General features: G+C 45.1%; 1 protein-coding gene across 1 annotated transcript in view; it reads left to right on the top strand.

The window, feature by feature from the left end:
• The first annotated feature begins 1,437 nt into the window (after positions 1 to 1,437).
• The window catches only part of LOC134350264 (lysoplasmalogenase TMEM86A-like), a 33,513-nt gene continuing 8,499 nt past the window's right edge, over positions 1,438 to 26,451 (top strand). Inside the window, exons 1-2 of the mRNA XM_063055292.1 lie at positions 1,438 to 1,738; positions 24,240 to 24,501. Coding sequence (XP_062911362.1) covers positions 1,736 to 1,738; positions 24,240 to 24,501 — 265 coding nt within the window. The 5' untranslated portion in view covers positions 1,438 to 1,735. The remainder of the gene's footprint in view (positions 1,739 to 24,239; positions 24,502 to 26,451) is intronic.

Genomic DNA, 26,451 nt, shown 5'->3' with positions numbered 1-26,451 from the left:
CTTCCTCTGGTCTCAGTCCTGTTCCCTCGATAGTGACAGAGGGGGTGGTAGCAGCTGATCCCGGTTGAGATAGGGCTTTGGTCTTGCTTAGGCTGACGGTAAGACCAAAGAGACGCGAGGCTTCAGCAAGTTTGTTGACAATTAGCCGAAGGTCAGACTCAGCGTGAGCCATCAGAACACAGACATCAGTGTAGAGGGTTTCAAGGATGAGTTTCTTGACTATCTTTGTTCTGGCACGTAAGCTGAAGAGTGATCCATCAAGTCAGTACTTCAGGTAGACACCTCATTCGAGGTTCAGTACATATGTGAAGAACAGGCTGAAGAGCACAGGGGCCAGAATGTACTCTTGCTTCTCCCTGTTTGAAGTATCGAATTAAAACTCCCCAGTTGTTCCCTAGAATACTCCCCAGTATTCTGAGGTGTCGCCACTGGAGAAGAGCATGTCCAGTATTATTGTCATGAAAAAGGCAGATGAGGTAGATGAATTTGTGTGGGCATCCCAATTCTGAGGGAATTGTCCAGAGTGCTTTCTGTTTACCATATCAAACGCCTTAGTTAGATCTACAAAGGTGGAGTACAGTGTACTGGGAATAATGGGAAGGAGGTAGAGAACCAGAGGGCGATGGTGAGGAGGTTATGAAGGCAGGGGAGGGGAAGACAAGGGGTGAGAGGCTCACTGGAATGGAATGAAGACAAAAGTAGGCATAAGAGCAAAATAAATAGAGGGAGTGGTTATTGGAAGTTAGAGAACTCAATGTTGTTGCTGTCATGCTGGAGACTACCAAGCCAGAATATGAGGTGCTGCTCCTCCAACCAGTTGGGGCAGTAGAGGAGACCTTGGACAGACGTGTCACTGTGGGAATGGGAAATGGGATTTGAAATGGGCTGCCACCAGGAGATCCTGGCTGCTACAGCAGACAGTGAAGTTGATGGACATTTTGTCCACCACCTTGTTTAGCAGGAAAAGGAAACATCCCCATCAATTCCCTAAGGGCATCTCTGGTCCATGATCACTCGAGGTACAGAAGCAATCTTTGGAGTGGCATTGGGAACGTGCAGTCAGTGAGTTGGGAGGACAAGGAAGCTCGAAGCCGCCTGTACAAGTGCACCAATTCACAAACTACCCACCCAGCTGACCCCTTGGGCACCTCATGTCCAGTCTGTGGGAGAGCCTGAAATGCCCATATTGTCTTCGCTGGTCAGCCCAGGGCCTGCAGAGGTGGACTGGTAACACGTCAGCCTTGATACTGAAAGCATCCAAAAAGATAAAACCACAAAGGCAGATTACCGCTTCTGGGCTTGTAAGATTTTCTTATCCAACACAGCATCATGTGACTGAAGTCTTATCTTTTTTTATATAAACATATGAAACAACCTCAACTGAACAAATGCATGCTGTTGTATTTGTATCCAATACTCTTTAACCACTCAGGAACCTAGAGGCGAGGTCACACCTCCAACTCAGAGTTAGTCAGAGGCTTTCAGAGAAAACTAGACCAGCACCATTACAGGCAGCAATTCAAACACTTTCTGTTAAACCTTCTCTGGAACTGGAAAGTCTCTGACAAGTTTGAACTAAGCAACCTGAGGGAGAATTAGTGTTAACTTGTTGGGTGCATCCACATTCCATTCTGTGGAAGAGAGACCAGTCCGACTTGTTTAAATTCGACTTATTAAGTTCGTCCAATTACAAGCAAAAGGAAAAAGTGGATCGGCATTGAATTCAGCCACCCTCATGGTAAGTCCTTTCAAACTTAAAAATAATTGTCTTACCCATCTTTTCAATTTCACGAGCCGAGGAAGTGCTGGAAGGGACACTTTTAATGATCAGGAAAATCTTCCAAGCAAATGGATCGCTGGATTATAACACACGTAGGTTTGTAATCAGGAATGAGCAGGGCCATGGAATTGACTTGGGCCTGCGTATGCAGCCCTCTTGACCAAGTAGCAGCCTGATAAATATATGCGGTGTTGCAAGCGAAGATGGCCCCTGAGATGAAGTACTTCCTGTCTGTGGAGTCACGCCTGGTATACAACAGCAACTTCGGGAGAGAAAGTCTAAAAGCCTGGCTTGCAAGAAACAGAATTGTTACAAGGTCTTTTTACTTTCACTTCTGCGTTCTCCTTTTAATTGACAATATTAGGGAGCGGCAAAACACTAGATCATATTCACAAAGATCAAAGGCAATGTGAATTCAGACGCTAAACGTTATCCTGAATCTAAGCACTTGGTGTTTTCAGCTTTCACCAGTTTATATTAGTCTTTTGGTTTCTTTCTTTTTAATGACACTCTTTTAAAGATGTGTGGGAGTTGTACTAAACATGTTATAGATGCTTCCTTTGAAATAGTGTCAAAAGATAAGACTAAGAGTAGACCAGGTGACATTAATAAATGTGAGGCAGGCTTGTAATGTGAAAAAATAACTTCAATATATATGCAAACCAGTTCATTCTGTTAGCAGGATGAAATCTGGTGACAGGAAACCAGCTGGTGGTTATATTACTAGAGGAGCAATTTAGAAATTTGGACTAATAATGCAAAGTGCTAAATCCCACTATAACAACTGGGGAGTTTTAATTTCGATTAATTAAACCATTGGTGTTTCAATCAAACATTAATGTCAGTAGTGAAATCACTGGATTATACTGAAAATTCAACTGGTTTGTGACTCCAGACCCACAGCAACGTAGGTGACTCTTAACAGTCCTTGGAAATGGCCTCGCATGGGGTGAGGGGATGGGGAATAAGGTCAACCCATGGCGAGATGAAGCCACACACAGGTTGGAGGAACAACACCTTATATTTCGTCTGGGTAGCCTCCAACCTGATGGCATGAACATTGATTTCTCTAACTTCTGTTAATGCCCCCCCTCCCCTCCTTACCCCATCCCTAATTTTTATTTACTTTTTTATTTATTTCTCTTCTCTCCTTCCCTCTCACAATAACTCCTTGGCTGTTCTCCACCTTCCTCTGGTCCTCCTCTCCCCCTCTCTTTCTTCCAAGGCCTGCCGTCCCATGATCCTCTCGTATCCCTTTTGCCAATCACCTGTCCAGCTCTTGGCTCCATCCCTCCCCCTCCTATCTTCTCCTATCGTTTCAGGTCTCCCCCTCCCCCTCCCACTTTCAAATCTCTTACTATCTCTTCCTTCAGTTAGTCCTGACAAAGGGTCTCGGCCCGAAACGTCGACTGTACTTCTTCCTAGAGATGCTGCCTGGCCTGCTGTGTTCCACCAACATTTTCTGAGTGAGATCAGCTTGGGGAAGGACAGACTTCTGTCTGCACAAAACTTGCTGGTCTTCCTGTGCAAGCCATTATTTGCAACCAAGGGCTGGAGACCAGTAGAGAAGTTTGTGCTGAGGAGCATACTGGCACACAGGGTGTGTGGGGAAACGTGACAGTACAGAGCTTTCCTAATAATGTACACTGAAGGGCTGTGGCCCTGTGTGCTCTCAAGCTAATCACTGATTGAATGGTTGTGATTCAGAATTGAACGCTATGTTGAAATAGTGTAAATATTCTAAACAAGTATTAAGGCATAATTGACCACAATGAGTAAGCACAATGAACGCAGTGCCCTAAGCTAACCATACACCCAGTGGCCACTTTATTAGGTACATGTATAATATCTAATCAGCCAATCATGTGGCAGCAACTCAATGCAAAGGAGCATGCAGACAAGGTCAAGAGGTTCAGTTGTTGTTCAGACCAAACATCAGAATGGGGAAGAGATGTGATGTAAGTGGCTCTGAATGGGGAATGATTGTTGGTGCCGTACTGGGGGATTGGAGTATCTCAGAAACTGCTGATCTGCTGGGATTTTCATGCACAACAGTCTCTAGAGTTTACAGAGAATGGTGCAAAAAAACAAAAAACATCCTGTGAGTGGCAGTTCTTTGGGTGAAAATATATTGTTAATGAGAGAGATCAAAGGAGAATAGCCAGACTGTTTCATTGGGTTCCATTCCTAAGACCTTAAGACATAGGTGCAGAATTAGGCCATTTGGCCCATCGAGTCTGCTCCTCCATTTGATCATCACTGATCTATTTTCCTCTCAACCCCATTCGCTTGCCTCCTCCCTGTAACCTCTCATGCCTGACTAATCAAGAACCTATCAATCTCTGCTTAAATACACCTAATGACCTGGCCTTCACAGCCACCTGTGGTAACAGATTCTCTACCCTCTGGTTGAAGAAATCCCTCATCATCTCTGTTCTAAATGTACATTCCTCTATCTGAGGTTGTGCCCTCTTGTCCTAGATTTCCCCACTGTAGGAAACATCCTTTCCATATCCAGTCTATCTAGGCCTTTGAACATTCAATTGGTTTCGATGAGATTCCCCCTCATTCTTCTAAATTCCAGTGAGTACAGGCCCAGGGCCATCAAACGTTCCTCATATGATAATCCTTTCATTCCCAGAATCATTTTAGATTAGATTATGAGGACACGCAGTCCTCTTTTACTGTCATTTAGTAATGCATACATTAAGAAATGATACAATGTTCCTCCGGTGTGACATTAGAATCCCTCCGGAGATTCTCTATCGCACAGTAGCAGCGGCAGTGAACCGGGCATTTCAGAAGTTACTCCAGATGTTCCTCCGTACTCTCACGGCTGTCTCCATCAAATCAGGATTGTGCACGGCCCCTATTTAACAGATACGATATCATTTCACGGAGAGGCTATGCAAACTGCGTCGCGCCGCCATCTTCTCCTCCCTCCATCTTAACAGGGAATTACAGAGGCATGAAAAAGGAGTTGGTCAGAATTGACTGCAAAAGGACACTGGCAAGGGTGATGGCAGAGCAGTAATGGCTGGAATTTCTGTAAGCAATTTGGGAGGCACAGGATATATATAATTCCAAAGAGGAAGAAGCATTTTAAAGACAAGATGACACAACCGTGGGTAACAAGAGAAATCAAAGAGACGGCATACAAGAGAGCAAAAATTAATGGAAAGTTAGTGGATTGGAAAACTTTTAAATACCAACTAAAAAAGTAATTAAGAAGGTAAAGATGGAATACAAAAGTAAGCTAGCCAATAATATTAAAGAGGATACCAAAAGTTTCTTCAGATACATAAAGTGTAAAAGAAAGGCGAGAGTGGACATTAGACCGCTGGAAAACAATACTGGAGAGGTAGTAATGGAGAACAAGGAAATGGAAGATAAACTGTTAAGTACTTTGCATCAGTCTTCACTGTGGAAGACACTAGAAGTATGGTGGAAGTTCCAGATGTCAGTGGTCATGAAGTATATGAAGGTATCATTACTAGGGAGAAGGTTCTTGGGAAACTGAAATGTCTGAAGATAGATAAGTCACCTAGACCAGATGGACTACACCCAAGGGTTCTAAAAGAGGCAGTTGAAGAGATTGTGGAGGCATTAGTAATTATCTTTCAAGAATCACTGAATTCTGGAATGGTTCCAGAAGACTGGAAAATTGTAAATGTCTCTCCACTCTTCAAGAAGGGAGAAAGGCAGAAGAAAGGAAATTAAAGGCCTCTAAGTCTGACCTCGGTGATTGGGAAGATGTTGGAATCGATGGTTAAGGATGTCGTTTTGGGGTACTTGGAGGCACATGATAAAATAGGCCATTGTCAGCATGGTTTCCTCAAGGGAAAATCTTGCCTGATGAATCTGTTAGAATTCTTTGAAGAAATAACAAGCAGGATAAATAAAAGATAATTGGTTGATGTGGTCTTGGGTTTTCAGAAGGCCTTTGACAAGGTGCCACACATGAGGCTGCTTAACAAGCTATGAGCCCATGGTATTACAGGAAAGATTCTAGCCTGGATGAAGCAGTGGCTGATTGGCAGAAGCCAAAGAGTGGGAATAAAGGGAGCCTTTTCTGGTTGGCTGCCAGTGACTAATGGTGTTTCTCGGGGGTCTGTGTTGGGTCTGATTCTTTTTACATTATACTGTATGTCAATGATTGAAAGACGGAGTTGATGGCTTTGTTGCAAAGTTTGCAGGCGATTCAAAGGTAGGTGGAGGGGATAGGTGGATAGGTAGTTTTGAGGAAGTAGGGAGTACAGAAGGAATTAGACAGATTAGCAAAATAGACAAATAAGTGGCAGATGGAATACAGTGTTGGGAAGTCCATAGTCATGCACTTTAGTAGAAGAAATGAAAAGGTTATTTTCTAAATGAAGAGAAAGTACTAAAATCTGAGGTGCAAAGGGACTTGGGAGTCCTTGTGCAGGAATCCCTAAATGTTAATTTGTAGATTGAGTCTGCGGTGAGGAAGGTAAATGCAATGTGTTACGTACCCCGTAACTGGGTTGCCAAACCAGCAGGAATGGATCACTCAGTTGGAGTCTGGATTACTAGAACTAAGAAAGTTTTATTAAAGAAACAAGCAACACAGTAATCGAAAGGATAATAAATGCAACAGTTCAGCAATGATAAACACACATGTGCACAGAATTAAGATAACAGCATCAATCAAGCTCTATCGTTGTCTAGGGGTAAATGACCAATTTCAAAGTGACACAAAGTTCAGTCCAATTTAGTTCAGTTCGCAGTAATCGTTGCCATGGCGATGGACAACGTGGGGGGGAGGGAGAGAGAGAACGAGAACGACTGATCATTCAGAACGGCTTCCACTCACAGACCGGCGATATTGCTCATAAGCAGCTTTCGGGCGGGTCCTTTGTGATGTCACCTGAGGTCACCGACTGTGACCCCTCCTCTAGATGCGGTCGATCCTCTGCAGTGAACCCGGCACCCAAGCAAGGGTGGACACGCACCGGGTTCCCACTGATCGTACCTTTCCACCCTGTGCGTTTAAGGTCCGGTACTTCCCACCGACTCGTGAGAGGCGCACCACTTCCAGGGTCTCGTTACCTCGGGTGTCATGTGTGTGCTGCCTTAGCGAACCTGTCCCTTTTTATCCCCCTGCTGGGGTATCGCCTGTCCATCACTTCAAACAGTTCAGGGTTCAAAGGGGGAGCCGCTCTTGACAATACCCAGACTGATGGCTCCTTCATTAACACCTCCAAATGCTGCTTCATTGTGTGCCTTATCTCTCCCTCCCCTGAGGACAGGTGGCAGACCACTGCTGATGCCACTGGTGCAAGCCCAGGCCAGCAAACATCTTAATTTATGTGTATTCTCGTCACAAATGTTAGCATTCATTTCCAGAGGACTAGAATATAAAAGCAAGGATGTAATGTTGAGACTTTATAAAGCATTGGTGAAGCCTCACTTGGAGTATTGTGAGCAGTTTTGGGTCCCTTATCGTAGACAGGATGTGCTGACACTGGAAAGGGTTTGGAAAAATGATTCCAGGATTAAATGGCTTGTCATATGCAAAGCGTTTGATGGCTCTGGGGCTGTCTTCACTATGATTCAGAAGAATGAGGGGTGACCTAATTGAAACCTATCGAATGATCAAAGGCTTTGATAGAGTGGATGTGGAGAGGATGTTTCCTATGGTGGGAGAGTCTAAGACCAGAGGACACAGCCTCAGAATAGAGAGGTGTCCTTTTAGAATGGAGATGAGAAGGGATTTCTTTAGCCAGAGAGTGGTAAATCTCTGGAATTCGTTGCCACAGGCAGCTGTGGAAGCCAAGAGTTTATGTATATTTAAGGCAGAGGTTGATAGTTTCTTGATTTGTCAGAGCATGAAGGGATGGGGGGTGCAGGAGATTAGGGCTGGGAGGGAAAATGGATCAACCATGATGAAATGGCGTAGCAGACCTAATGGTTTATTTCTGTTTCTATACCTTAACGTCTTATGGTCTTGTCACCTGACCCTACCAAAGCAATTTCTTTTGTCCTATCTGTCCCCCATCTCTCCCACTCCACAGTTTAAAACTGATTTTTTGACTCTCTTCCTCATTTCTGACAGTCTTCATCCTGAAACCAGACTCATTAATTCTGTTTCTCTTTTCACAGAAGCTGCCTGACCTGCTGTGCATTTCCTGTTTATGTTTTAGAATTGCAACAGCTGTGACTTATTTTCTATATGTAGCTAACGGTTAGAAATGAGAAGTCTATAGATTACAACCTGAAGCAGGCTGTTCCCATCTTTACCTGATCAGAGTGCAGTAGGAAGTACCAGCAGGTCACGATCTCCGTCTATATAAGGCTGAATGGAAGTAATTTTTCGTCCCAGGATACTGGCACGGGGAATGTTGATTTACCAAGTTCCTTCAGGCACTCACTGGCTGGGTACAAATCATCCAATACACAAGGCAGATACTGTATAACATTACATGGAATTTTTCTGGTGTCCTGGACAAGTTTACAGGTCAGAGAGCGTTTCTGTCACTCAGTATTCTCCGATTTGTGGCTCTTTGTGGCAATAACAGCTTCCATGTGAGGCATAGAGTTTGTACAGAAGAGCTTGCTGGGGCTGCTTCGTAGGTAAGTCAGCACCTGTGGAATGAGAAACAAAGTTAACTTTCCAGATCAATAATCTTTCATTGGAACTGGAAAAGTGACAACACAAGTGTGCTTTCAGTTACAGAGAGGGAGGATAGTGTAAATAATAAAGGGGATATCCAGTTTCGTACCTGTCCTTAAATTCACTCGGTCCATTTCTGACGTCTCTCTCCCCTTTCTTGATCTTTCTGTCTCCACCTTTGGAGAGGGACTGTTTACTGATATCTTTTATAAACTCCCACAATTATCTTGACAATACCTTTTCACACACAGTCTCTTGTAAAAATGCTATTCCCCCTTCTCAGTTCCTCCACCTCCTCCACCTGTATCTGTTCTGGTGATGAATCTTCCCTTTCCAGAATATCTGAGATGTCCTCCTTTCTCAGAGAACAGGGTGCTGACCTCGCCTGCATCCCCTCCATTCCCCAGACATCTGCGCTTACCACATCTTCTTGCTCCGTAACAGGGATCTAGCTCCCCTTGACCTTACCGTCTACCACTTGAGCCTCCGCATCTGGCTCGTCATTCTCTGCAAGCTCCACCATCCTTAATCAGATCTCACCACTAAACACACCTTTCCCTCCCTCCCCACCACTGCCTGTTTTCTGTCGGGATTGCTCTCTCCACGATTCCCTTTTCCCTTTGTCCCTCCCCACTGACCTCCCACTGATCTCTGCAAGCGACACAAATGCTACACCTGCCCGTTCACTTCCTCCCCTGACCACCATTCAGCGCCCCAAACAGTTCTTCCAGGTGAGGCAATATTTCGAATTCATCTACTAGTGGGGCCTCCTGTACACAGGTGAAACCCAACATAGATTGGGGGTCCGGATTGTGGGGGACCTTCACCCCATCTGTAACAGGGAGGATTTCCCATTGCCCAGCAATTTAATTCTACTCCCCATTCCCATTCCAACATGTTAGCCCATGGCCTCCTTGTCCGCCACGATGAGGCCACTCTCAGGTTGGAGGAGCGACACCTCATATTCTGTCTGGGTAGTCTCCAACATGATGGCATGAACATCAATTTATTCCCCCCCAGCCCTTCTCTCATTTCCCATTCCTCATTTTGGCTCCCCTCTTGGCCCTTCTCTTTTCCTCACCTGCCTATCACCTCCCACTGGTGCCCGTCCTCCTTCCCTTTCTCCTACGGTCCACTCTCTTCTAACATATTCCTTCTTCCTGAGCTTTTATCTTTTCTACCTATCACTCCCAGCTTCTCACTTCACACTTTCCCCCTCCTTCTTATTCCAGCTTCTTCCCCCTTCCTTTCCAGTCCTGGTGAGGGGTCACCGCCTGAACTGCCAATTGTTTATTCCTCCCCAGAGATGATACCTGACCTGCTGAGTTCCTCCAGCTGGCCTTCATCTGTCAGCAAACTGAGCATAGGAGCTAGGGCAGGTTTATATGATGTTGCTGAGGTCACACTTGCAGAACCATGCAGAGTTTTGATTACTTTGTTACAGGAAAGACATGGTTAAACTGGAAAGAATGCAGAAAAGATTTATGAGAATGTTGCCAGGACTAGAGGGCATGACTTATAGGGAGAGCTTGGCCAGGCTAGTTTTTTTTATTCCTTGGAACAGAGGAGACTGAGGGCTGACCTTAGTGGATCAGTAGAGCTACTAGGACTTGATGTTTCAACCCCTATGGTAAGTCGGCACTCTCGATGTTGGCAGCGGGTTTGGAGTGGTGACAAGGAGGGAGGGTAGGTGCGTCATCGGGGTCATCAGGTGGGCACCCTCCTTCTTTGACGTTTCATTGATAAGCCCACGACGTCTCCAGAGGGCTCAACGGTGCTACCTGGCATCCCAGATACACCCCCCTCAGATCCATACCCTCCTGTCTTCATTTTGCAGCCCGGTTGTTGTCTTTCCTTTTAATCCAAATCCAATTGCTGCTTTCTTCTGCTGCGTTTGACAAGGACTTGATTGCTTGTTGAAGGGAGTGACCCCTTACCTCCATCTTCTTCAATAGACTGGTCGTAGTTGTAGCAACGAATCCCCTGAATCCCACTTCTACATGGAAAATCTTGGTCTTCCAGCCGTTCTAGGCAGCTTCAGTTGCCAGTTCAGAGTTAGAGAGGTGTTTAAAACCACAAGAGACATAGATAAGGTGGAAAGTAATAGTCTTCTCCCGAGGGTAGGGAAGTCAAAAACTAGGGGTCATAGGGTGAGAATGGAATGATTTAAAGGGGACTTGAGGGACAAGATTTTCTCATGGAGGGTAAGGAGGAGAGGAAGTGGTTGAGGCAGATTAAATAGAAGCATGGAGCGGAAGGGATTGGAGATGAGCTGAGCGGACACAGTGGTTGGCATGGTCTGGTTGGGCCGAAGGGCCTGTATTTACATTGTATTGCTCTATGACTCTCCAAGTCAAGGGTGTATCTAAAGGAGCCCAGACTATGACTGCCTTTTTGTGGGGTAAATGAAAGAACATAGACCGTAGAAATCTACAGCACATTACAGGCCCTTTGGCCCACAATGTTGTGTTGACCATGTAACCTACTCTAGAAACTGTCTAGAATTACCCTACCGCACAGCCCTCTATTTTTCTAAGCTCCATGTACCTATCTAAAAGTCTCTTAAAAGACCCTATTGTATCCGCCTCCACCACCGTCGCTGGCAGTGCATTCCACACACCCACCACTCTCTGTGTGAAAGACTTACCTCTGACATCCCATCTGTACCTACTTCCAAGCACCTTAAAACTATGTCCCCTCATGTTAGCCATTTCAGCCCTGGGAAAAAGCCTCTGACTATCCACACGATCAATGCCTCTCATCATCTTATACACCTCTATCAGATCACCTCTCATCCTCTGTCACTCCAAGGAGAAAAGGCCAAGTTCACTCAACCTATTCTCATAAGGCACACTCTCCAATCCAGGCAACATTCTTGTAAAACAAGGAAAGCATCCTTGTTTCGGCTCTATGTCAACACCCTTACTCATTCCAATTTACTGTTGCTGATTTCTGCACTGGTACATAATTTGAAATTTGAACTTTTCATGACCTTTACTACCTGCATCCACCCTGAACTCACTGTCATGTGATCTGTACCAGCCTCTTCTCTTTCCTGACTTCCATCAGAGACTTATGTCTCTTATCAGTGAACACCATCCCGCAGCTGTCTCATCGAGAGTCCTCCCACCCAACTTCAGCTAAGGACTCATTTCCCCTCAGTTCTCCCAGTTTCTCGGTCTCCATTATATTCGTTCTGATGATAAGATTTTCCACACCAGCACTTCTGCCGTATCTTCCTGCTTCCTTTCTATTAGAGTCACGATGAAAGGTCTCAGCCCAAAGTAGGGACTGTTTATTCCCCTCTATAAATGTTGCCTGACACTCTGAGTTCTTCCAGCAGTTTGCATGTGCTGACCCATTCCATCACCATTGTCTCTAACAATGTCTTCTCTGATTCTTTCATTTCTGCTCCCATCCAGATCAAGGATGGATTTTCTTGTCCTCATCTTCAACTCTTCCCCCAGTCTCTACATTTGATAGGTTATCCTCTGCCCTTTTTGCCACCCTTGAGGAGATTTCTCTGCCAGACCTCTCCTTTCGACATTCCAAATGGCTCTGCAAAGGGAACCACTTTGCCAAGCTCCATATGCTGTGCTCCACCAGGACTTCCCAATTTCCAGGCATTTTAATTCAACTTCCCATTCCCACTGTCACATGACTGTCCTCAAACTCCTCCACTGTCAAGTCGAGATTAAATGAAAATTACAGGAACAGCACCTTATATTCCACATGGGCAGTCTCCAATCTGATGGCATGAGCACTGAATTCTCAAACTTCTTACCACATTATCATTCAGATCATTGATATGGATGACAAACATAAATGGACCCAGCAGCGATCCCTGCAGCACCCCTCTAATCACAGACCTCAAATCAGAGAGACAACCATCTACCACCACTCTCTGACTTCTCCCACAAAAACAATGTCCAATCCAAATTACTACCTTATCTTGAATGCCAAGTGACTAAACCTTCTTGACTAACTTCCCACAAGGACCTTGTCAAATGCCTTGCTAAAGTCCACGTAGGCAACATCCACTGCCTTGCCTTCATGGTAACTTCCTTGCAAAACTCTATGAAATCTCTGCTAGAGTCCCTGCAAATTCAGCACTTGCCTCCCACAGGGTCCAAGGGACATTTTGACAGGCGCTGGGGTTTATCCACTCTAATTTGCTTCAAGACTGAAAATTCCTCCTTCTCTGTAATCTATATAGGGCCCGTGACCTTACTGCTGCTTTGCCTCCATTCCATGTCCATCTCCTGAGTGAATACAGATGCAAAAAAATCCACTTAAAATCTCCCTAACCTCTTTTGGCTCCACCATAGTTAACAATTCTGATCTTCCAGAGGACCAATTTTGTTCCTTGCAATAATCTTAGTCTTAACATATCTGTAGAATCCCTTAGGATTCTCCCTCACCTTATCCGCTAGGGCAACCTCATGCCTTCTTTTAGCCTTCCTGATTTCCTTCTTAGTATTCTCTTGCATTTTTTAAACTCCATAAGCACCTCATGGACATGGAGAGGACGCTTCCTATTGTGGGAGAGTCTATGACCAGAAGCCTCTGTCAAGGATGTCACTTTAGAACGCAGCTGAGGAGGAATTTCCTTAGGCAGAGGGTGGTGAATCTGTGGAATTCAATGTTACAGATAGCTGTGGAGGCTAAGTCATTGAGTATATTTAAAGCGGAGGTTGATATGTTCTTGAGTAGTCAGGGCATCTAAGGTTATGGCGAGAAGTCAGGAGAATGGGGTTGAGAGTGATAATAAATTAGCCATGAGGGAATGGTGGAGCAGACTAGATGGGCTGAATAGCCTCATTCTGTTCCCATGTCTTTTGGTCTTATTGTCTATTTTTCCAGATGAAGGGTCTCGACCCAAAATGTTGACATCCCATTTCCCTCCAAAGTTCTGCCTGATCCGCTGAGTTCCTCCAGTGCTTTGCTTGGTGATCATTCCTTCTTCTATCTCACCTAACTATGTAGTTTCCCCAAAACTACAGGAGATTCAACACCATCTTTTCAACTCTTCCTTTCCCTCCACCCAGGAATCCTCTTTCAAATGAGTGGACCTGCACCTGCTGGTCACAATGTGATCTTCTTTACAAATTATATTGAGTAGGTCCGGTACCTGCAGATCACCCCCATTCCATCAAGGTTAACCTGGGGCTTCTTGTCACTTTAGTTCTCCAGTTCACACAACACGTTGACTTCTCGACCTTTGACCTCCTGCACTTTCCCAATGAATTGAAATCAGATCCAGAATCAGGTTTATGATCACTGAGGTACGTTATGAAATTTGTTGTTTCATGGCAGCTGTATAGTGCAGTATATAGAAAATTACTCTGTTACATTAAGAAATATGATAGAAATTAATTATGCAAAAAGAGAGCCAAATAATGAGGTAATGCTCACGGACCATTCATAAATCTGATGTCAAATTGTTCCTGAAGCACTGAGTGTGCTTCTTCAGGCTCCTGTACCTCTTCCCTGATGGTAGTCATAGGAAGAGGGTATGTCCTGGGTGGTGGGGGTCCTCATTGATGGACATTGCCTTTTGAAGATGTCCTCAATGGTGGGGGTTAGTACTGGTGATGGAGCTGGTTGAGTCTACAGCCACCTGCAGCTTTCTGAACCCAAAGTAAGCTCAAATACCTGCTGCCATCATCGGCCTTCAAACTTCACAGCCTAACGGGCTTTTTTCAGTTGTTACCGAGGATTTCAACCACACAAACCTAAAAACAGTTCCACTTACAGTAAACCTTATCAATGCGTTGTCTTTGGTACCAGAGGAGAAAACACATTGGACTTACAGCAAATTCTATCAATGTGTTGACTTTGGTGCTAGAGGAGAAAACACATTGGACTTAGCATATACCAACATCCATGGGGCATACAAGACTAGACCTCTCCCCCAGCCTGGATACGCTGATCACCATAAGTCCATAATACATTGGAGCAGAATTAGGCCATTCAGCCCATCGAGTTTGCTCTGCCATTCCGTCATGGTTAATCCCAGATCCCACTCAACCCCATACACCTGCCTTCTCTCCATAACCTTCGGTGCCCTGACCAATCAGGAAAGTATCAATTTTTGCTTTAAATACACCCACAGTCTTGGCCTCCGGAGCAGTCAGTGGCAGAGTATTCCATAAATTCACTACTCTCTGGCTAAAAAAAAAATCCTCCTTACCTCTGTTCTAAAAGGTCATCCCTCAATTTTTGAGGCTGTGCCCTCTAGTTCTGGATACCCCTATCCTCTCCACATTCACCTTATCTAGTCCTTTCAACATTCGGTAGGTTTCAATGAGATCCGCACACATTCTTCTAAATTCCTATGAGTACAGGCTCAAAACTGCCAAATGCTCCTTGTATGTTAACCCCTTCATTCCCAGAATCATCCTCATGAAACTCCTCTGGACCCTCTCCAACGACAGCACATCCTTTCAGAGATAAAGGGCCCACAATACTTCAGGTGCAGTCTGATAGTGTCTTATAAAGCCTCAGCTTTATCTCCTTGTTTTTGTATTCTATTCCCCTTGAAATAAATGGCAACACATATCTGTTATGCTCATCTCTGCTAAAACGCGCCACACCAGTTTGCAATGAGATCAGACTTCGGCCAGAAGGAGCCACCTTGGCATTACAGGGCTGTTTTGAACACACTGACTCGTGGAAGCAGCTACCTATGGTCATCATATCGCCATTGAAGAACACACAGGATCTGTGATCTGTTGCATGGTGAAAGACATCGATGACATCAATGTCATTAAGCCCATTACTATTCAGGCCAATCAGAAGCCACTCTGACAAAACGGGACCACACCCAGAAAATCTATAGCTACTTCTGTGACCCCAGGGCCATATGGTGCATGTGGCAGGGAATTCAGGCCATGACGGACTGCTAGATTACCCTGAAAGTCAATGACAGTGATGCCTTTCTTCCTGACGGGCTGAATGTCTTCTGTGCACGTTTTGATGCACTAAATGATGTGCTGGAGAGAAAGGCCCCTCCTCCCCCGAGGAGCAGGCACTGTGAACTGCTGAGGTGAGGAAGGCCGAAGCCAGGGTTAACCCACGCAAAGCTGCAGGACCTGGCGTGAGCTCGGAGTCTCTCAGAGTGCAGCCCAGCAGGCAGATCACGCTGAGCACTGGCGCCCCCTAGGGCTGGATGCTCAGCCCCCCGCTTTTGACATTACTAGTGCAGGACTGTACAATCCTAACCACATCATTAAGTTTGCAGACGACAGAACAGTGGTTGGCCTCATCAGCAGCAATGACGAAACAGCTTCCAGGGAGGAGGTAGAGCAGTTTGTGGACTGGTGTAAACACAACGACACGAGTCTTAATGTGGTCAGGGCTAAAGAGGCGGCTGCGGACTTCAGGAAGACGCACAGGCTGACCACTCCCTACTGCATATCAATGGCTTCTCCATGGAGGGAATCAGTGAGTCAGGCATGCACACTACTGACAGTCTTACCTGGTCTCTCCACACAACCTCTTTAGCCCGGAGAGAACAGCAGCATGTCCACTTCCAGAGGAAACTGTGGCAAATGAGTGTCCCCCCCCCTCTCTCGCCGCATTCTACTGATGCTTCATCAAGAGCGTCACTGCCTGGTACGGGAATTGCAGCGCATCAGATCGCAAGATAGTGAGGACCACTGAAAACATCACTGGGGTCTCCCTTCCCCTCCCCACTGTTCAGGACGTATAGCAGAAGCACTTCATACGCAGTTGCCACCATCCTTCCTACCAGCTCTTTGGCCTCCTGCCACCGGGCAGGAGACACCACAGAACATGAACCAGAACTTGCAGGCTGGGTAGCAGCTCTTTCCCTCAGGCCGTTAGATTTCTTAGCAGCCTGCTGCCACCACCACCCCCAACTCCACTTCCCAAATCACAGACACACTCTGTCACTTTTTCATCTTTTATTGCCGCTGTCTCACACATAATATGATTCCTGCTCTTATTATAATAGTGCCAGTAACATTATACTGTCTCTCACAAACATGCACCTCGCTCTTTACGTCAACCTGTCGATCTCCAGGCTGTGCCATTTGGGGACTCGTGCCGATATTATTCTGTGATCGTAACTCTTTGTGCTGCGTGTGACTCTGTGTATTGTGTTTTGCATCCTGGCCCATCCAGCAACCCTTGACAACCCCAATTTAATCCTAACCCAATCACAGGACAATTTTACAATGACCATTTAACTTGCCTGGTATGCCTTTGGACCGTGGGGGGGAAAGCGGAGCACCTGGAAGAAACCCACGGGGAAGACGAAGAGTAACACCGCTGGCTGGTGGCGCAGTGAGATCAGCGCCGGACTCCGGAGTGAAGGTTCCCGAGTTCGAATCCAGGTCGGGCCACCCCCGAGCACACTTTCCATCCGTGCCGGGTTGAGTGTCGAGCTAGCCACTCGGCCTCGTAAAAAATACAAAGGTCGAGTCAGGAACGTTCATAACGTGACCCGGTTAATCCTGACATCATGTGCCAGCCAAGAATGGCTGAATGTCTGGTACAACATGCTTAAAAAAAAACTCCTTACAGAGGCAGGAAAGTAGGTGAGACTAGAACTAAAGGACATAGCCTCAGGCTTCTGGGGAGTAGATTTAACGGAGATGAGGAGGAACTGCTTTTCCCAGAGAGTGGTGAATTTGTGGAATTCTCTGCCCAATGAAGCAGTGGAGGCTACCTCAGGAAATATACTTAGGGCAAGGTTGGATAGATTTTTTGCATAGTAGGGGAATTAAGGGTTATGGGGAAAAGGCAGGTAGGTGGAGATGAGTCCATGGTCAGATCAGCCGTGATCTTATTGAATGGTGGGGCAGGCTCGACGGGCCAGATGGCCGACTCCTGCTCCTATTTCTTATGTTCTTATGACATCAGGATTGAAGGCTGAACTCCAATGCATCGAGCTGTAATAATGACGTGCTAACCACTATGCTACTGTGGTGTCTCACCTTTAGTTTTTTAGCTTTTGTAGCCACCTCTGTGTCCCAAAAATACAGATCTAAAATACAAAAGAAGAAATTGGACTGGATGGATGGGATTATTTTCCCAGTTCATTATTCTTTATATGTTCTATCTGAACCATTCCAAGCCTTTATTCATGAGATTCTTGAACAACACAACTTGACACATACTTTTCGTCCCCTTGTCTGATGATCTCCCTGAAGCTGCCTTGTCTTGTTCAATTTAGTCCTGTCAAGTGAAGGGTGACAACGTCTGATAACTGCGGGGCACGGCACATGATCAATAAGGGCTAGAACAGAGAGGGGGAATCGAAATGAGCACAGGAATTGTGACAGCAGGCTGTGAAGCAGGCAGGGTGACATCTTTGCGTGGTCTTTGCATTTGAGTGATTTCTCTGTTAAGTCATTACCGACCAGACTGCTCATCGGCTCGGCACTTCGGCATTGTCAAAAATTATGAATGACCACCAGCCGACTTCACAGCTTGAAGTTCACCTTGTCTCTTAAAGGGGAGGTGCACCGTGCTAGGGCAATCGGAATTGGTTGAATATCATCACGTACCAAGGCGCAGTGAAAAGCTTGCCTTGCATACCGTTTAGATCAAATCATGCGCAGTGCGTTGATGTACAATGAGGTGAAACCACCACAAAATGCAGAAAAAAGTGTAACAGCTGCAGAGAAAGTGCAGTGCAGGTAGACAAGAAAGCCCAAGATCACAAATGAGGTAGGTTACGTGGAGATACATAGGGTGCCAGGGTAGCGTAGTGGTTCTGGAGTTCAGAGTTCAACTCCAGCGCCGTCTGTAAGGAGTCTTTGTCCATCCTGCCCGTGGGATGCGTGTGTTTTCCCCGGGCACTCCAGTTTCCTACCGCAGTCCAAAGACGTTCTTAACTGGTCATTGTAGGTTAGGGTTAATCAGGGATGCGGGGTTGCTGGAGCAATGCGGCTCACAGGACTAGGAAGGCCGACTCCGCGCTGTATCACTAAGCAAATCAATAAATTGTGATGTCAAGAGCCCCCCTTATCATACTGGGGGCTTGTAACAATGGGGAAGAGCAGTCCTTCCTAGAGCCTGGAGGCACCCGCTGTCAGGATCCGCACCAGAGCCAAGTGCTGGCTTCTTATCAGTGATATATGCTATGAAATTTGTTTGTGCAACACCAAAACAATTACTGTAAGTTGCAACAAAAATCAAGATAAATAAATGCTTTAAAAGGGGGGTAACGAGATAGTTCAGAATCAGGTTTATTATCACCGGCGTGTGACATGAAATTTGTTAGCTTAGCAGCAGCAGTTCAATACAATACGTAACACAGATGAGAAAAAAATAATAAACAAAATAAAAATAATATTTAATAAATAAGTAAATCAATTACAGTACACGTATATTGAATAGATTTTTAAAAAATGCAAAAAACAGAAATACTGTATATTAAAAAAGTGAGGTAGTGTTCATGGGTTCAATGTCCATTTAGGAATCGGATGGCAGAGGGGAAGAAGCTGTTCCTGAATCGCTGAGTGTGTGCCTTCAGGCTTCTGTACCTGCTACCTGATGGTAACAGTGAGAAAAGGGCATGTCCTGGGTGCTGGAGGTCCTTAGTAATGGATGCTGTCTTTCTGAGACACCGCTCCCTGAAGATGTCCTGGGTACTTTGTAGGCTAGTACCCGAGATGGAGCTGACTAGATTTACAACCTTCTGCAGCTTCGTTCGCTCCTGTGCAGTAGCCCCTCCATACCAGACAGTGATGCAGCCTGTCAGAATGCTCTCCACGGTACGTCTATAGAAGTTTTTGAGTGTATTTGTTGACATGCCAAATCTCTTCAAACTCCTAATGAAGAATAGCCGCTGTCTTGCCTTCTTTATAACTACATCGATATGTTGGGACCAGGTTAGATCTTCAGAGATTTTGACACCCAGGGACTTGAAGCTGCTCACTCTCTCCACTTCTGATCCCTCTATGAGGATTGGTATGTGTTCCCTCGTCTTGCCCTTCCTGAAGTCCACAATCAGCTCTTTCGTCTCACTGACGTCGAGTGCCAGGTTGTTGCTGTGACACCACTCCACTAGTTGGCATATCTCACTCCTGTACACCCTCTCGTCACCGTCTGAGATTCTATGGGTTCAGAGACTGCTTAGAAATCTAACAGTGGAGGGGGAAGAAGCTGTTCCTGAAATGCTGAGTGTGGGTCCTGTACTTCCCTGATGGTAGTAATGAGAACAGGGCATGTCTCAGATGGTGAGGGTTCTTAATGTTGACTTTACTTTAGATACAGCACTGAGTCACGTCATCTGCAGAAATTCTCTGATGACTCAGCAGTAGTTGGGTATAAAAAGGGAGGACGGGAGGATGAATACAGGGCCCTGGTGGAGGACTTTGTCAAATGGTGCAAGCTGAATCATCTGCAGCTCAACATCAGTAAGACAAAGGAGATGGTGATGGACTTCAGGAAGATGAAGCCTGCACTGTTCCCTGTTACTATTGATGGTGAGGACATAGATGTAGTGAGGACCTACTAGTACCTGGGGGTACACCTGGATGACAGACTTGAGTGGAGCACCGACACAGAGGCTGTGTACAAGAAGGGCCATTTGGAGTATAGAGGCCTCTCCTTCACATGTTTTACCCGTCTATTATTACCAGTATAATCTTTTATGTAGTGGTGTGCTGGTGCAATGGCATCCACATGGGTAATGCCAACAGGCTCAATAAACTGATTAGAAAGGTTGTCTGTTATAGGAGTCAAACTGGCCACACTGGAGACTGTGGCAGAACAAAGGACCCTACTGGCAATTCTGGACAATGTTTCTCACCCTCTGCATGCCACCTCGTCTGTTACTAAAAGTGCTCCTCTGTTCAGCCAAGCAGCCAATGACTAGTCCTCTCCCTTGGCATCTCTGAGAGCCTTATGCACGTCATACCTTGATTTTGTGTAGAGGTCAAGGACACCTGATTTGAGTGCTGCAGTTGGGGGTGGATTCCCTCCATTCATCCATGATATTTGGTTTGGGAACACCAGGCCTTCTTTAGGATGCACTCGCTAATAAAGTCTGTGATGGCGGTGATCTAGCCTGGCCGCCAAGTCTATGACTAGCCTGTTGGCTCTAAGCAGTCACGCAGAAGTTCACCCGTGTCCCCAGACCAGCACTGTAACGACCTTCAGTACTGGGTTCTCCCACTTCAGTTTCTGTTTGCAGGGAGAAGGAGCACAACATGGTGGTCTGATTTACCAAAGTGTGGATGGAGGATGGCTCGGTAGGCATCTTTGATGGTTTTATAGCAATTGAGGGTGTTTAGGCCCCTGGTGGGACAGGGATCACGCTGGTGGTGTTTTGGTAACACACTCTTGAAGTTGGTCTGGTTGATGATCATGTCCTCTGGCTATCCTGCTTCAAGGCAGTGACCACAGGATATAATCCGCTTCATGTCCATTTGAGGTGGGATGTGAACTGCTGTCAGGATAGTGCCAGCGAACTCCCGTGGCAGGTCGCGTGGACAGCACTTGGTTTCAGATATTCCAAAATGGGTGAGCAGCAGCCAGCGGCCCAAGGAGTTGATTAAGAAGCAGAAGTAATTACCGGGAATTTGTGCAGGAAGTGGACCACGCATGGGGATCTGTAACGAGTGATCCTTCAGGAAGTAGGCTCAGTATCTGCTGAATAACTACACTGAAGCTTTGATGGGAAAGCTGAAAAGGGGGGAGAGATCTCCCATATTTGCACGAGGTCCTTTTGCTGACCTGTGGGTGGTCAAGGAGAGGGATCTTCAATTTTCATGTTCTACCAGCTGCACCTCTAGCCACAGACACCACTCCATTTACAGGAGTCCCATCACATTGTTGTGATGGTTAATGTATTTTGCCGATGCAGTGATGATTAGTGACAGAGCGAAGGTCGATGGAAGAGGGAACCTATGGTAAATCTGATGAACGGGGAAATCCCATGTGCTTGAGTTGAGGGGTCCATATATGCACCACTTCTTTTTCTCTTCCCCTCCTCAGTTGACAATTAGAGTTGAGAATCTGTCCGTCCCACTACGTGAGGGAGTAAAAATCTTTGCGTTATGACTGTTGCAATGTACAGACGTGTGAATTTAAAAGTCTAATGGCTTGTAGAAAGAAGTCGTCTGTAGCCTGTTGGTCCTGGCTTTAGTGCTGCAGTAGTGTTAGCCAGACGGAAGCAGCTGAAACAGTTCCTGGTTAGGGTGACTGGTGTCCCCGGTGATCTTCCAGGCCTTCTTTCTGCACCTGCTGCTGTAAATGTCCTCAGCGGAGGGAAGTTCACATCCACAGATGCTCTGGGCTGTCCGTACCACTCTCTGCAGTGCCCAGTGATCAAGGCTGGTACAGTTCCCGTACCAGGCAGTGATACGGCCAGTCAGGATGCTCTCAATGGTGCCCCTGTAGAAGGTCTTGAGGATTTGGGGGCCCATGTCGAACTTCTTCAGTCACCTGAGGTGGAAGAGATGCTGTGTGCTTTCTTCTTATTCCTTCAAATAGGGCAGACTGGGGTCACTTTTGTGCTAAATGTGTGCTCAGTCATGTGCAGCTTAAGGGCAGGTTGAGTTGAACTTGGAGATGGAGTCTAGGCATCAAACCTGTACCACACTCTACCTGGCATTTGGCACTGTGTAGTTACGGCTTTAAGTTCCTCTGCATACACATCACCGAGGATCTCACATGGTCTGTACATACCGGCTGTGTGATGAAAAATGCACAACAGCAGCTCTTTCACCTCAGGTGGTTGAAGAAGTTTGGCATGGGCCCCCAGATCCTAAAAACTTTCTACAGGGGCACAATTGAGATCATCCTGACTGGCTACATCACTGCCTGGTATGGGAACTGTACCTCCCTTAATCGCAGGACTCTGCAGAGAGTGATGCGGAGAGCCCAGTGCATCTATAGATGTGAACTTCTCACTATTCAGGACGTTTACAGAGACAGGTGTGTAAAAAGGGCCCAAGGGATCATTGGGGACCCACGTCACCCCAACCACAAACTGTTTCAGCTGCTATCATCTGGGAAATGGTACCACAGCATAAAAGCCAGGACCAGCTTCTTCCACCAGGCCATCAAACTGATTAACTCACGCTGACACAACTGTATTTCTATGTTATATTGACTGTTCTGTTGTACATACTATTTATTATAAATTACTATAATTGCACATTTAGACGGAGACGTAACGGAAAGATTTTTACTCCTCATGTATATGAAGGATATAAGTAATAAAGTCAATTCAATGTTCACTGCAGGCATAACATAGTCAGGGAGTATGATGGCAGTGTGATTGCATCAGAGCTGAGCGTCGAGCAGCAGCTTGATGCCGGTGACAAAATCACGGATGATGATAACAATGATTTGGGTGAATCACTGGCAGAACGACTGTGAGGTTTGACAGAGTTGTTCCCTGAGAGATTATGAAATGCCTCAAACTGTTCACTGATGTTCCCCAAGGAGTTCTATAGATTCACTCGGTTGGCCCTGCGACCTTTAAGTTGTTCTGCACCAGCTGGATGCTCACTGTACACTTTAAATGGTGATATGGGGTCCATCACAAATCCCATTTTGTACCTTAGCTCAAAATTAGGTCCTAGTTTGTTGCTTTGATCAGCTAAACTCACTCTCGCTGTTTCAAATGTAATAAATTCCAGTATCCTGGAGTAAGTATCTTAGTGAGACACAGATCATTGGTCCTGGTTTGATCTCAGTAACTCCAACTTAGTAATGAAACAATGCCATGGAGGTGTAGCGGTTATCGGGATACAATTACAGCTTGGGGTGGTCCAGAATTCATGGTTCGATTACAGCGCCGTTCTGTAAGGAGCTTGTCCATTCTCTCCGTGACCGCGTGGGTTTCCTCTGGGAGCTCTGGTTTCCTCCTACAGTCCAAAGACGCGCTGTCTGTTAATTGGTCGTTGTAATTTGGCTTGTGATTAGGCTAGCGCTAAATAGGTGGGCTGCTGCATGGCGAGGCTCGTGAAGAGCCAGCTCCATGCTGTTTCTCTAAATGAAACAAATATGTGAGAGTGGGCTGGATCATGGGCAGCCAGGCCCCTGCGCTGGATCAACAAGATGGCACTATGCTAAACTTGTCTATCACGAACTGAGCACTAAAGTGGAAAGGAGTGGGAGTGAAGCTTAGTCACAACAAGATGAACTAAAGTGGTGAACAATGGAAAGATGAAGAACCATTGACATTATTGGTATTAAAGCAAATGGACGATTGTAACATCCAACAGTTCTATTCTTCAGTAAATCTCAGAATGTGAATGTTGTTTATACAATATGCCGGGTCTTGAGGACGTGAGTTATAGGGAAAGCTTGAATGGGTCCTAATCTGTTTATTCCCTGTCGTGTAAGAGAATGAGGGGGAGTTTTGATAGATGTTTACATAATTATGAGGGGTGTGGATAGGGCTAATGCAAGCAGTCTTTTTCCACTTAGGTTGGGTGAGACTACAACTAGAGGTCATAGGTTAAGGGTAAAAGGTGAAACATTTAAGGGGCACCCGAGGTGGAATCTCTTCACTCAGAGTGTGATGAGAGTGTGGAGCGAGCTGCCAGCACTAATGGTGGATGCACGTTCAATTATAACATTGAAGAGAAGTTTGGATAAGTACATGGACAGAGGGATATGGAGAGTCCTGGAGTGGGTCAATGGGACTAGGCAAAGCAATAGCTATTGTATAGAATAATAGCTATAGATTGACATGGACTAGATGGACAAAGGTCCCTGTTTCAGTGCTGGGTGGCTCTGTGACTCTATGACTAATTGGACCCATGTATCAAAATATCAGAAACTGACAAAATAATTACCTCTAAATCTAACAATTCCTTTTCCTCACTGAAGGTCCTAAAGGAGTTATTCAAGTTGGTGCCCTTCTTGCTGAGTGTCTGCATTTACTTCGTGCTGGTGCCACAATCGTCCTGTCCGATATGGCTGAAAGCTTTTCTGAAATGCTCGCCAATCCTGTTCCTGTGCATGTATATATTGACCCTTGGAAAACATGTGTCCACACACTCCAAGGCTCCAAAGCTCCTTGCTGGCCTCCTACTTTCAGCAGCTGGAGATATTTTCCGCACACTGTCTGCACACCAGTACCACGTTCACGGTAAGTGTGGCAAGCTGCCGAAAGGCCTGTGGATGTAAAGAATACTGATAGATATTTAAGCGTTTGCAACGCCGTTGCTTTTGATACCAGATCTCCAAAGAGGGTAAGTAAAGTGTTAGCTGGCCTTGCTAGTAACAGGGATGGAAGAAGTCAGCTTTGATAGTCAGAGCCAAGGTCAAGGGATTTGTCATATGCCTAAGTACATGTACCCACAGGTGCAATGGAAAAGTTGCAGCAGGACAAGAGGCAAATGGCATCATTCTCATAGGAAACCCACATAGACAACTCTTCATCTACAAATGTGAACTGATGGTATGAGGTGCTGAAAACAATGACAGCAATTGTACGATTTTATTTTATTGATTTTTTAAAATTTCTTTTTTTAAAAAAATTCTACAGTGAAGCTACAAAGAAGAACCCAACAACAAGATGGAGATTTATACAGTGCAAAACAAACAAATCCAATATAATTCATAACAGTAAGAAAAAAAAGCACCCAAAAGAGAATTATGTAAAGTTAATATTCACTCCAACCTCCCACTGAAAAAGGAAAACCCAGGCTAACCACTTTACATATTAAAAAAAATCAATCAGAACACTCAACCCCAGAGAACTGTAAATATATATAGGAAAAAAAATATAATGCCGACTACCAAAAGTATAATATAATTCATAACAAAAAACTATATAACTTTCAAGAAAAAAAAGCTGAAAGTAGGGGATTGTAGCATACTAAAAAAAAATGGATAAACTTATCCTAAAGAAGAGTTATGAAATTATTCAGGAAAAGATCCCCACACCTTATGAAACTTTACGTCCGAATTAAGAAGTGAATAATTAATCTTTTCAAGGTCTAAACAGGCCATAATATCACTAAGCCATTGAGCATGAGTGGGTGGGGCAGCATCTTTCCACCTAAGAAGAACCAACCGTCTAGCCAAAAGAGAAGCAAAAGATAATGTTCGGCATTTAGTCAGACTCAAGTGCATAGTTACTTCACCCAAGGTGCCAAAAAGAGCAGCCAGAGGGTTAGGTTCAAAATGACAGTTAAGAATATGAGATAGGGTTAAAAAAACTTCTTTCTCCAGAATTTCTCAAGACTAGGACAGGTCCAATACATATGAATAAGGGAAGCCTCAGCCCCTTTATACTTACCACAAACAGGACTAATGTCTGGATAAAACCGCGATAACCTTGTTTTAGACATGTGGGCCCTGTATACAACCTTAAACTGCAAAAGGCAGTGGCCAGCACATAGAGAGGTTGAGTTGACTGACTTAAGAATTAAATCCTAAACCGCAACGGATAAGGAGATATTTAGATCTTGTTCCCAGGCAGTTCTGATTTTATCAAAAGGGGCACGCCTCAAAATCACTAACATATCCTGAATGGCCGATACTAAACCTTTACCCAATGAGTTGATACAAAGAAACAAATCCAGAACATTTCTCTCAGACATCTCAGGAAAGTTTGATATCAAAGGGTTAATGAAGTGTCGAATTTGAAGATATCTAAAGAAATGGGTATGAGGTAGATTAAACTTTACAGACAGTTGTTGAAAAGTTGCAAAACGATTAGCTATGAAAAGATCTTCAAAGTGCCTAATACCCTTTCTATACCAATCATAAAATGTTGAATCCCGCATAGAAGGTAGGAAAAGATAAAATAGGGCTAGAAAGAGAAAAACCATGAAGACCATCAAATTTTCTGAACTGAGCCCAGATTCTTAAAGTGTGTCTAATAAGAGGATTAACAATAAGTCCAGGTAAATGACAAGGACGTGCAGAACCAAGGAGTGCAGGAATTGGAAGATCCTTAGTAGAGTTCAACTCCATTGCCACCCATTTTAGGCAGTCAGACTTATTATGGAAGAAAGACCAAAAAATAAGACAACGAATATTGGCTGCCCAATAATATAAACGAAAATTAGGCAAGGCCATACCACCTTCC

The sequence above is a fragment of the Mobula hypostoma genome, chromosome 8 (assembly GCF_963921235.1).
Source record: "Mobula hypostoma chromosome 8, sMobHyp1.1, whole genome shotgun sequence".
NCBI lineage: Eukaryota > Metazoa > Chordata > Chondrichthyes > Myliobatiformes > Myliobatidae > Mobula > Mobula hypostoma.
This window is presented reverse-complemented; position numbering and strand designations above follow the sequence as displayed.